The sequence below is a fragment of the Marmota marmota genome, unplaced genomic scaffold (genome assembly GCF_001458135.2).
Source record: "Marmota marmota marmota unplaced genomic scaffold, marMar, whole genome shotgun sequence".
NCBI classification, from domain to species: Eukaryota; Metazoa; Chordata; class Mammalia; order Rodentia; family Sciuridae; genus Marmota; species Marmota marmota.
The window spans coordinates 20,769,294-20,782,661 of record NW_025999900.1 but is presented as its reverse complement, the minus strand read 5'-3'; the positions used below and the strand labels follow the sequence as shown (position 1 = coordinate 20,782,661).

Sequence of the window (13,368 nt, the reverse complement as noted above, 5' to 3'; positions counted from 1 at the left end):
AAAAAAAAAAAAAAAAAATCCGGGATGGGGGAAGACCTGCAAACATTTATAAGAAATGTAAATTCAGGGGCTGGCGGTTGTAGCTCAGTGGCAGAGTAACTGCCTAGCATTCGTGAGGAATTTGGTTTGAATTCTTAGCACTGCGTATAAATAAATAAAATAAAGGTCCACTGGCAACTAAAATAAATAAATATACATATTTTATATATATATTATTTTTTAAAGGAAATGTATGTTATATGTATATATTATTTTTTTAAAAGGAAATGTAAATTCAACTTACAGGCAGGCATTGAAGACACTTCAGCTGTTACAATACTTTTTATCCCCAAGTTTGATAAGCCACCTCTGATTAAGCCACAGGTAAATGCTAGATACTAAATGGAAAAATTGGAAAAATAAATGAGAATTTATTGATACTAAAGCTACTAAAATATGCCATTAGTTAAGTCATGCTACCAATAAATCATTGATGTTTAAAAATAAGAATGTTGTGAATAGCCAGGCAGGGTGGTGCATGCCTGTAGTCCAAACTGCTGAGGACACTAAGGTGGAAAGATCACTTGAGCACAGGAATTTTAAGCCATTCTGAGCAACATAGCAAAATCCTGCATCAAAAAACAAGGGACTGGGGTTATGGCTCAGTGGCAGAGCACTTGCCTGGCATGTGTGAAGCCCTGAGTTTGCTCCTCAGTACCACATATAAATAAATAAACAAACAAACAAATAAATCCATTGGCAACTAAAAAAAATAAATAAATACAAACAACCCCAAAAGTTTTGGAAAAACTGTTTAAGTTACTAAAAAAATCTGATTATTATAAGATGTCCTAGCTCCCTGGCAACTAAAAATGTATGGACATGTGACTTAAGCTTGGCTAATTAGGTGTTCCAGTTCAGGACCCGAATCTACAATAACATAAAAATGATAGAAACCAAGTTACATTTTCTTCTGGGGATGGCAAATGTTGTTTCTGTCTACTGTCCATGCTGCCCACAGAATTCTAAGTAGGGCCTCCCAGTAATAATAATTTGGGTCATGTTCTGGCTGCTTTAATCGGTTTCTTGCCTGTTTTCTGAGCCCTCCTAATCACTCTGTAAATAAACTAACAATATTTCATTCAATCAGAGTTGTTTTCTATGATCTACAGACAAGAATATGAACTTATTCAAGATTTATAGCTGCCGGGCACCATGGCACATGCCTGTAATCCCAGCAACTCAAAAGGTTAAGGAAGAAGATTTAAAGTTGAGGCCAGCTTCTATAATTTAGCAAGACTTTGTCTCAATATCAAATATTAAAAAGGGCTGGACCAGGCACAGGGGTGCATGCCTGTAATCCCAGTGGCTCAAGAAACGAAGACAGATAGATCATGAGTTAAAGCTAGCCTCAGCAACTTAGCAAGACCCAGTCTCAAAATAAAAAATAAAATGGGCTGGGAATGTGGCTCAGTGGTTATGCACCCATGGGTTCAATTCCTAGTACCAAAAAAGGAATACATTTATAGCCTGTGGAGATAAAAATTATCTTCAAAATATCAATAATGCAAATGTTAAGAAACCCTGTTATAAAGAAACAAACAAAAAAAGAGCCAGGTATGGTGGCACACTCTTGTAATCACAGCGACATGGGAGGCTGAGACTGGAGGATCACAAGTTCAAAGCCAGCCTCCACCTTAGCGAGGTAGTAAGCAAATCAGAGAGACCCTGTCTCTAAATAAAATACAAAATAGGGCTGGGGATGTGGATCAGTGGTTGAATGTCCCAGAGTTCAATCCCTGATACGCTCCCACCTCACCCCCAAAAAAGGAATGGAGCTGGTCTACAGAAGGGAAAGACATGACAGGAATAAAGACTGAAAAATTAATAATCTAAGGAATATTTTTATTATCTACATTTTTTTGTACTACATGATATTCAATACTATCTACTAATATAAAATTTTATAATTAATGCACACAAATAGTTACTAATAAGTAATTACACGTAAGTCAACAAATTCTGAACTGGAGGAGACCGTAGATTGTTTCTCATTGGTAGTGGCACATGCTTATAATCCCAGCAACTCAGGAGGCTGATGCAGGAAAATTTCAAGTTCAAGGTCAGCCTCAGCAACTTAGCAAAACTCTGTCCCAAATAAAAATAAAAGGGCTGGGTATAGTTCAGTGTTATAGGACACATATACACAAAGAAAGATTGTTTATCCCTAGAGTTCTTAACCTGGGAATCTATGAGGACCAGGAAAATTAAAATCATTCATACATATATATTTATTGGGAAAAAGTGATCCAATATAAAAATGTCCATAACCAGTGCTTGCCTAGTATGTGCCAGGCTCTGGATTCATCCCCAGCATTTCCAAAAAAAGACACATGTCTGATGTGGTTGTGGAACGTGCTGTTAATGCCAGCAACTCATGAGGCTAGAACAAGAAGATTGCTAGTTCAAAGTAGGTCTTGGGAATTTAAAGGGACTCTGCCTCAAAATAAAAATTGTTTTAAAAGAATGGTGATGCAGCTCACTGGCAGAGCTCTTGCCTAGCATGTGCAAACCTCTGGGTGGAATCCCCAGTACCACCCAAAAAAAGTCCATAAACTCAAAATATTTAAAAAATCACTGAACTACACAGCTATTCAGGAGTCTAAAGGAGAATCACAAGTTTGAGGCCAGCCTGGGAAGTTAGTGAGATCCTGTCTTAAAAAATAAAGAAGTCGGGGGATGTACTCAGTAGTAGAATATTACCTAGTATGTGTAAGGTCCTGGGGTTCAATCACCACCATCATCACCACCACCACCACCACCACCACCAAAAAAAATTACTGAACTGATTCAATTTTCTCTTTTACAATTAAAGAAATTAAGATTCCAAAAAGTTAAGTGAGAACCAGAGATATTAAAATGAGATTAATAAAAAATGAGAACAAATATTTACCACAAAAATGTAATGAGAATCTAGCAATCCCAAAAATACAGAAAATAAGCAATGAAACTAAATTACAAAAAATAAGAATCACATCTATTTCTTGGCCTACTCTGTTAACATCTCACAGCTATAATAATAATTATTATTTACTAAGTATATCATGTGCAAAGCACCATAATAAATACATTTTTCCCCCTGAGATAAAGTCTTGCTATGTTACCTAGGCTGGCACTCAACTCCTAAGCTCAAGTGATCTTCCTGCCTCAGCCTCCCAAGTAGTTGAGACTACAGTTATGTGTCACCACACTCAGTCTCATGTTACATACTTTAAATACATTTAACTATCAAAATAATCTTATAGCTATGATTATACTCGATTTATTAATGAGGAAACTAAGATCCTGAAGAGTTACGTCACTTATTCAATGTCACAAATCTGTAAATCGTGTAGCTTAGCTTAAAATCTAAATTTATTCAATCCCAAGACTATGATATTTCCACTATAACTATACTTCCTTTCTGTTCAATAATATAGGTATAGAAAAGTTTTTTGCAGGTAAATAGCAGTCTATACTTATCTAGATATTTTTATCACTTCAAAGGAACGCTTATACTAATAGTATTCATTAGCTTTCTTTAACACAACTATTTATTGATTGATTTCTACATAAGATTAAAAAAACAAAATCTACACAAAACCCAGAAACACAGATATATTTAACACAAAAATGCACTCCAAGAAACAAATGTTTATTATGTTTTATTAATAACTTTATTTTCTTTCTTTTTTTAAATGTGGTGCTGAGGATCGAACCCATTGCCTCACACATGCTAGGCAAGCACTCTACCACTGAGCCACAACCCCAACCCCAGGCCTATTATAGATTTTAATCTACTAGAGGAGATCATAAATGCACTCTCAGGTGAATAATTCTACACAGCCAATGTCTGTTTTTATAAGTTTGAATTATCTGTATTGATGTGCCTACACTTTTTCAAAGAATATCATATATCTATATTCACTGGCATTTAGTAGTAATGTTTCTTTAATTGGTCATTATAGGCTTATTTAGCTGCAGCTACAAGTACATGTAAGTTATTCATGATGAATATCTCCTATTTCATAAAAAGTGGCTTTAGAAAAAAAGGACAACTTGCCAGGTACAGTGGCACACCCTTTATTCCCAGCAATTCAGAAGGCTAAAGCAAGCTCGAAGCCAGCCTCAGCACCTTAGTGAAGCCCTAAGCAACTTAGCAAGACCTTGTCTCAAAATTAAAATACCTGGGGATGTAAATCAGTGGTAGAACCCTTCCACCCCGTCCTGGGTTCAATCCCCAGTAACAAAAAATACCAAGTACAACTTTAAAACTACTATTTTAAATTAAAGAGTTTGTTGTGATTGGCACTGTAATTTGTAATTTTTACAGTAAATCTACTTTTTTTTAGTAGAAAGTCCAAATCTTCTATTGCATTAAATACCTTAGATGCATGCTCTAAGTACTGTTTTCCTGCAGACATCTGAGTAAGCAGACGAAATTTGTTGTCCTGAAGTACATAGATGCCCTATTTCAAAAATACAAAAAAAGATTCAAAGTCAATTTAGTCTATAGTCCTTAAAACCTATCTTATTCCTATAACAACTTTAAGAATATTTTGTTATTAAAATTCCCCTTTTCATTGGTCAAATTTTCTTCAAATGAAAGAATTTCACAATGTTTAAGCTTAAGGGGTTGAGTTCAGCAGTTGTAGCACTAATATTTACTAAATATATCAATACACTGAAAATACAAAGAGGTATAAGACACAGTCCCTAATAATTCAGAGTTGGGCTGGGAATGTGACTCGGTGGTAGAGCACTTGATTATCACAGGTGAGGCCCTGGCTCTGGTCCCTACACGAAAGGTAAAAAAGAACTTAAGTCTTATGTAATCACTAGCACTCAACCATACAAAATTATTATATGCTAAGTAAAGCACATTTAGAAAGTTGATAAATGGAGTCACTTCTTGTTGGCATTTCAATTCCAGACTAAGTTTGGTACTGTGAAAAAAAATGAATTCTACTAGTAGTATTAAATAAGCTGTTTTCATTTTTTATACTCCATTGAAATGCTAAATCCACTCTAAATATGCCTTTGAAGTTTGTAAAATAAAATCAATCTGTTTTGTTGTTGTCATCTGGGGGTTTTTTGTTTTTGTTTTGAAGTACTAGGGATCAAACCCAGGGCCTCATGCATGCTAGGCAAGAACTCTACCATGGAGCTACATCCCCAGCCTCCAAAATCAGTGCATTTAAAGTTTTCTATGTACTCTCCTAATTGTACAGTAACAAAATCTTTCAAAAAAGAAAAAAGAACAGCAGTAATGAACAATACAAGAGTCACTTAAGATATACGTACTCCAAAAATCAGACAATGGAAATTACTCTAAAGACATAAATGTGAAATATTATTACTTACTAATAATTTATAACTAAGAAAACAAATCCTAAAACCAGTATCATTCTGACGTACGCTGTATTTTAAAATTTAACATAACTTATGTAATTGGGGGGATACCTATAGTTTACTGATAATTGCCACTTTATCTTTATTCACTTTATCCTACCAGAGGAAAAAAAAAAAAAAACTAACGACCTAAATAACATCAGAGAAACATTCCAAAAGTTAAGAAATTATTTTTTAAAATAAAACTGATAAACAAAGGCATTTACATTAAAGAATTTTTTTAAAAAGCCCTTAGTTTATCTGAATACCTGATGATTTGTCCTTAGATTGTCGATTTGTTTCTTGAATACTGTAGTCCAAAAATCTTTACAAATGAACTTCATGATGTCTAACTCATCCTTGAACCTTGCAGTATCTTTTGTAAACCTAAAAAGATCAACTAGAAGTAATACAATACTTTTCTTCCAAAGAAAGTTAAGGGATCCAAACATATTTTTCTCACTCTTCCCAAGAGGGGCAAACTATGAACTAATTTCCAAATGCCATAATAGCACTGAACATTATTGAAAGTCATAAAGTGTTAAACATCAAGCAAAATAGATTTCAACATATTCACATATGTTATGGGGTCTATCAATACATTAGTTATTTGTCTAACAGTAGTGCCAACATTAAGTACAATCAGTCTAGAACAAACAACAACAACAACAACAACAAAAAAAAAACCCACTGAGCTTCATAATAGCATTGTACATAAAATATAATCAGAGTTCAACTATTCTGCAGGGAATGAATGTTGGCACATGCCTGTTAATCCCAGGCTAAAGCAGAAGGATAACAAGTTCAAGGCCAAAGCAGAAAACTTAGTAAGATCCTGTCTCAAAATAAACAAATAAAAAGGTTGTAGTATATAACTTACTAGTAGAGCAACACTGGGTTTAATCCCTAGTATTGTTTAAAAAAAGGAAAAGGAAAGAAAAAAAATTAACTATGCTGCTATTTATTAAAACTAAAAAAAAAAAAAAAGAAAGAAAAAGAAAAAGAAAAAAAAAACCTATCTATAAATTAGAAGATTATTATATGTATAAACAAAGACTTAAGGCATTTCCTACACTTTAAACAAAATTTCATTCAGGTTTTTTTTTTTTTTTTAAAAACCCTACTAGGCCTTAAGTAAAAAATGCAGTGATGCCAGGAGTGGTGGCACACACCTGTAATCCCAGCAGCTTGGGAGGTTGAGACAGGAATGTGAGGCGCTAAGCAACTCAGTGAGACCCTATCTCTAAATAAAATACAAAATAGTGCTGGGGATGTGGCTCAGTAAATGCCCATGAGTTCAATCACTGGTACCCCCCCCCCAAAAAAAAGCAATGAGATTTTAAGCAATTATTTCAAAATACCAATATTTTCAGGAAAAATATTTAGATGTAAAATGTTTCTTGAATTATTAGGACTTAAAATTTGAATAACCAAGTTAATCTTGCACTAGATCTTCAAATGATTTTTTTTTTCTTAGGGGGGTGCTGGGGATTGAATCCAATGACTTGTGCATTTTCTACCACTGAGCTACACATGTTCTACCACTGAGCTACACCCTCAGCTCCTTAAAAAAGAAAATTTCAACTGTGAATTAAGGAACAGAGAAAAATGAAAATATTTCAAATTTTATGCAATCTTTTGAATGGACTATCATTGTTCATAACCTACCTGAAAGAAAATTTTCAAATCCATACTGCTCACCTTTCTATCAATCCTTGTCCTACTCGAAACCCCATGTTTTCCAGTTTAGTAATACAACGTCCATTTTCCTATTTTAAAAAACAACAGTTATAAATACTTTTAGTTCTTTTTTGTTCATTTGGTACCAGGGATTTAACAACCCAGGAGCACTTAACCACTCCGTCACATCCCCAGTCCTTTTTAATTTTTGAGACAGGGTCTCACTAAATTACCTAGAGCCTCGCTAAATTGCTGAGGCTGGTTTTGAACTTGCAATCTTCCTGCCTTAGCCTCCCAAACAGCTAAGATACAAGGAAAGTGCTACCATGTCCAGCTATGATTACTTTTAAAAGACTAAGATGTTTGTATTCAAAATTATAAAAATTACAGCTAAAGACATGATAATGTAGATTGCATAGAAATCCTACAAATCTGAAAAATACAGGAGAGTTTTTAATTTCACCAATACATTTAAATTATTTAAAAATTCCCACTGAAGAGAATATTATAAAAATGCAAGTAATATGGAAAAGCTTGATGCAAAGTAATTGATGTATATAATGCACCAGAAAATTCACAGCATGAAAGGAATGTTATAAGAGTGATAATTTAGCTAGGTGCATTGGCACACACCTGTAATTCCAGTGACTCAGATGGCTGAAGCAGGAGGATTACAAGTTCAACCCTCCCCCCAGCCCCAGGCTACTTAGCAAGACCCTGCCTCAAAATAAAAAAAATAAAAAGGGGCTGGCATGTAGTAGTATGTGGGAGGCCAACCTTACGGGTGACTAAGTTACACTCCCCAGCTGGGTGCTGAGGCGCTCAGTCACAGAAATGGGTGTGTCTTGCTACAGCCCATGGGTGAAGCTATGCTCACCTGTTCCTTTGTAATATAACTCCTTGCCCTGTTTAGGATAGAATCTTCCATGGAAGTGCCTTGTGTGTGTCCCCTCCTCTTACTGTGCCCTTGGGTGTGGCCTACCCAGGTGTCAGTCAACCTGCTGACAGTGGACATCATGAAAATAGACTCAGCCCCCTGAAACCTGACCCCTTGCCTCATTTGAATAGCTCTCCTCAATAAAAGGGGTCAGCGCGTGCTCTCTCTCTCCTTTTCTGCGGACCCTTAAGGTCAGAGGAGCCGTCACAGCAACCCCAAAGAAAAAGGTATTTGTGTCTCTTGTGTGGTTATTTCGTGCAGCCCAGTTAGCCCAGTTTAACTAGAGTGACCCCTGAGCCTTTTAGTCGTGAGAACAGAAACCCGGCAGTAGTACAGTGGCAGAGCATTCCTGGGTTCAATCCCCAGTACTGGGAGGGGGGGGGCGGTGGGATTGAGGTGAAATAATTGTATAAGTAATTTTAAAGCTCTAGTTCACAGTAGTCTTTTTTTGCTACACTTGTAAAAATTTTCTTTTTCCATTTTGAAGTCTATTGGATCCATGTATGAACTGAAGTGTGCTATGGTTTTAGGTATGGCTTAAATATGTGTCTGCTGAAGGTTCCTGTGTTGAAATTTAATCCCCCTTATGAGGAATTAAGAAAGTAAGGGCTGGCAGTATGGTTCCATGGCAGGGCACCTGCCTAGCATGTGCAACGCCCTGGGATCAATCCTTAACACTGAAAAAACAATGAAACTTTTATCCCAGGTATTCCAGAGGTTAAGGTAGGTAATTCAGGAATTCAAGGTCAGGCTATACAACACAGAGAGACCTCTCCCACATGATAGACACTTAATCCAAGTATGGTGTCCAGAGGTGAGGCCTTTTGGAATAGTTATTAGTATTAAAGTCATCAGGGTAGAGCTCCCATGATTGAATACTGTGGCTTTATAAGGGACACACAAAGATGAGTGGTGGGAACATGAAGTAAAGGGAACAATTTTACAAAACAGACCTATTGTGCTGACCCCCACATGCTTTGGAACCCAGGGCTTTGCGAATGCAAGGCAGACACTTTGCCACTGAGCTACATCCCAGCCCTATGCTTTCTTTTCTAAGAAGCAATTAACTGGCAGCCCTGCCTGGTTCAGAATATGTTACATTCCTCAGCAAACTACCTGTTATCTGCAGGAGAAATGCAGGCCCAAAATGCTGGTAAGAAGAACAAAAGTTACCCTGAAGGTGGGGACTTCTGTGACCTTCCAAGACCAGATCCCAGAACTCAGGGAGATAAGGATAATTTACCCTCACCATAAAATCTATTAAGAACAGGTTCCAATTCAAACTTTTTGGCATGTGACAAAGTGACCTAGAGTTGTCATGGCAGTCTGATATCATTCTGCTATCAAAGTCAAGAGGTGGACGTGGGCAGGACTCTGGAAACTTCCCTGGGACTACCAATATAACTGGAGAGCAGGAGAGGCGTGTTAAACCTCCCTCTCTCAAAGGACCCACTTTCTCCCTTGAGAGTGTCCCTTTTCCTCCTTTCCTATCTGTTCTAATAAACTCAAGTCTGTCACTCTGAGTGACATGTCTGAAATCTTTCTGACTTGATCACAAGAATTGGGGTTTGAAAGGGGTGTGTGTGTGTCTTCATACTATCTCAGTTTCCCAGAAAGCCCTAGCCCTATAACAATAGGATAGAGTATGATACCAGAGGATACACAGGTATTCTTCCTGTCTCTCACTGTATGATACCCTGTACTACTGTGGGACTCTTAACAGTAAAACACCATCATCAGATGCAACCCTGTGGTCCTGTACCAGAATCATGAGTTAAAATAAACCTTTCTAAAAATACAACTTACCCATCCTGTGGTATTGTGTTATTAGCAACAAGAAATAGACTAATATAAAAGTATTTCTCAGTAGGCAAGGAAATTTATTTTTATATAGTTTTTTAATTGCGTAAGGGGCTTTTGGGAAAAAAAGACGTGGTATTTGTTGTGACTTTCCTACTGGCCTTACATAGCAGGTACCGGTTATCATTTAGTGATTTTATCAATTGTACCCTTCTAAGAAAGAAATACCAGTTTGTATCTTCTTGCAATGCCTAATCAAACAACTAGTTCAGACTGTCATGGTTGGGAATATTAGGTGATACTCTGACTCCCCTCTACTCTGGAACATATTCTTATAAGATCTCACTTGCATAGTAGGCTCTTTTGTTCATACTGGTAGTTACTGTGCTCCTTAGTCAGCAAGACAGCTACAATGAAGCAGTAAACTACAAAATAACTTGTTCCCTCTACCACATTTTGCAGTGACTGCTCTTACCCAGTTCTTTCAAGTCAGGCAACTTCCTCATACCGGAAAGATTTGGGGTGTTTCCTACTATAGTTAAAAGTAATCCTACTGTTTTATTTTCAGTTTGATTATGTGATTAAAAGCAATATGCAGGGCTAGGGTTGTAGCTCAGTGACAGAGTGCTTGCCTAGCATGTGTGAGGCACTGGGTTTGATCTTTAGCATGGCATAAGAATAAATAAAATAAAGGCATGCTGTCCATACACAACTACCAAGAAATTTTTTAAAGAAGCAATACGCAGGGGCTGGGGTTGTGGCTCAGAGGACAAGCGCTTGCCTAGCATTTGTGAGGCAGTGGGTTCGATCCTCAGAACCACATAAAAATAAAATAAAGGTATTGTGTCCACCTACAACTAAAAAATAAATGTTTTTTTTAAAGCAATATGCGTTTTCTGAAACAAAAGGTCTGTATATTTCTTACAAATATATAATGATTTTTACTATTGTCTTTTTTATTTATTGCCAAGACATATTAAAATATACTTTCGTGTAAGGCATGGTATTGTGTTCCTGTAATCCCAGTTCTCAGAAAGCTGAGTAGGAGAATCACTTGAGCCCAGAAGTTGGAGGCAATCTGGGTAACAAAGGAAGATTGACCTCAACTCAAAAAAAAAAAAAAAAAAAAAAAAACAAAACTCTTTGCAAGTAAAAAAATAAAATATTGGCTAAAATGTTAATGTAAATGTTTATACTTCACTTTTTCTTTCTTTTTTTTTTTTTTGTATTGGGGATTGATCCCAGGGTGCTTTACCACTGAGCTACAACTCTAGTTCTTTTTATTTTTTGAGACAGAGTCTTGCTAAGTTGCTGAGGCTGATCTTATACTTGGATCCTCCTCTCAGTCTCCCAAGTTACTGGTATTATAGTGGTTACCACCACCATATCCAGGTAAAATCCTTAAATTTTTGTAGCACTAATCATGTTCATTGGGCAACAAGATAAAACAGAGAACTACTGATCATTTTTTTTTTCATAAATGCCAAAACCTCTCCCTAGAAACTTTTCTGTTTTTCTTTTTTTTTTTTTTAGGTTATAAAACTTGGTATCATCTTTGACTTTTTTCCATCAGTTATTCCTTTGTGATATCTATTGATTCAAAATGTTTCCTACAGTTTTCCAGGCTTCCCAGTTTTCAGTGTGTTTTAGTTGATGACCATCCTGGGCCTTGAAACATGCAACCGTTTTTTGTTCTTCCTTTGACAATCTTAAGGTTTTAAATACCACCTCTAAGATGAATACTTCCAGACACCCACAAAATCTTATGCAAAGCAAATGCCATCTACATCTTTGGTTTTAACCACTCTTCTTCAAACTAACTCAATCTAGCTACATTGGTCTCATTGCTGTCCCTTTAAACAACCCGGTATGGTCCAATCTTGGGGCTTTCTGTATGGGCTGTTCTTCCTTCAAATATCATATAAGCAACTTCCTCACTTCTTACAGGTATTTGCTCTGTCAGTGTGGCCCATTTAATCTTTAAGATTAAACATCATTCCCTTTCAGCAACTTTCCATCATAGTGACTTTCTTTTTTTTTTTTTTAATATTTATTTATTTATTTTCAGTTTTTTAGGTGGACACAATATCTTTATTTTATTTTTATGTGGTGCTGAGGATCGAATCCAGTGCCTCACACATGTCAGGCAAGCACGCTACCACTTGAGCCTCATCCCCAGCCCCCATCATAGTGACTTTCAATTTGTTTCCCAACCAACATCAACATCATCATATAGAAACTTGGAAATGTGAATTCATTAGTCACACCCTCAATTTACTGAGTTGGAAACATCTGGTGTAATTTGTGGTGCCAGTAATTTGTGATTTGATTTTGTTTTGGTTTGTGGTGCTGGGATTGAACTCAGGGCCTCATGCATTCATAATCTGTGTTTTCACAAATCATCCTGCAGTTGGGTAGACATAGTTCAGTGACTGTACCTACGAAGAACAAGGACCTGGGTTCAATCCCCAGGACTACAAATAAATAAATAATAAATAAACTAAATAATTAATTTGTCTCCATAGAACTCCTTTCACCATTTAACATACTTATTTTATTTCAATTTTATGTGCTGGGGATTGATACCAGGGGCGCTTTACCACTGAGTTACATGCCCAGTCGTTTTTAATTTTGAGACAGAGCCTTGCTGAGTTGCTGAGCCTGGCCTCAATTGTCCATGTCACCTTATCCCCACTCTGCTGCAATAAAAGCCCCAAGAAGGTTCACTAGCAGGCACCAATTTTTTTTTCTTTTTTCTTTCTTTTCTTTCTTTCTTCTTTCTTTTTTTTTTGGTACCAGGGATTGAACTCAGGGGCACACAATGACCGAGCCACATCCCCATCACTATTTTGTATTTTATGTAGAGACAGGGTCTCACTGAATTGATTAGCACTTTGCCATTGCTGAGGCTGGCTTTGAACTCAATCCTCCTGCCTCAGCCTCTGGAGCTGCTGGGATTACAGGTGTGTGCCACTGAGTCTGGCTTAGGCACCCAATTTTTAAGAAAAATTAAACCTCAGAATATTTTATCAACCTTTTAAATTCATTCACCATGAATTTGGGCATATTCAATTTTAGAGATTTAATTCCTCATTAAACATTAAAATCTTGATTTGGAGAATAAGAACACTGGTTCTGAACTTAATGAAAGTTTACTTCACTTTCCTGAAAGATTATGAAACTTTATTTCACTTAAATTTTTTTATAATAAAAAATATTAAAAAATTCTGTTATTCAGAAATGGTTTTATTCTAAAAAGATATTAAAAACCATTTCTGGATCCTTTTTACTTTTTTTTTAAACAAAAAAATTTCAGCACACTCAAAAGACATTAATACAATGAACCTTCATATATTCAGATTCCAATATGTAATCTAATTATCAAGATTACTATATACCTGTTTTTAAATCACTTTTTTGTTATTTGTACTTTCATTTTCCCCCCACCATGAACATATTACAATAGAAAAAAAATATATTTGTAATGATTCAAAACATATGGATTTCCTTTCTCTAAAAAAAAAAAAAAAAAAAAAAAAAAA

The 13,368-nt window shown here is 36.0% G+C and overlaps 1 protein-coding gene across 4 annotated transcripts in view; it reads right to left on the bottom strand.

Moving 5' to 3' along the window:
• The window catches only part of Trappc6b (trafficking protein particle complex subunit 6B), a 40,425-nt gene that overhangs the window by 24,458 nt on the left and 2,599 nt on the right, over positions 1–13,368 (bottom strand). For all 4 annotated transcript variants that reach the window (XM_048798655.1, XM_048798657.1, XM_048798656.1 and 1 more), the window contains exons 2-5: positions 7,111–7,178; positions 5,679–5,796; positions 4,404–4,487; positions 284–377 (exon numbers count right to left, since the gene is read on the bottom strand). In XM_048798655.1, coding sequence (XP_048654612.1) covers positions 284–377; positions 4,404–4,487; positions 5,679–5,796; positions 7,111–7,178 — 364 coding nt within the window. The remainder of the gene's footprint in view (positions 1–283; positions 378–4,403; positions 4,488–5,678; positions 5,797–7,110; positions 7,179–13,368) is intronic.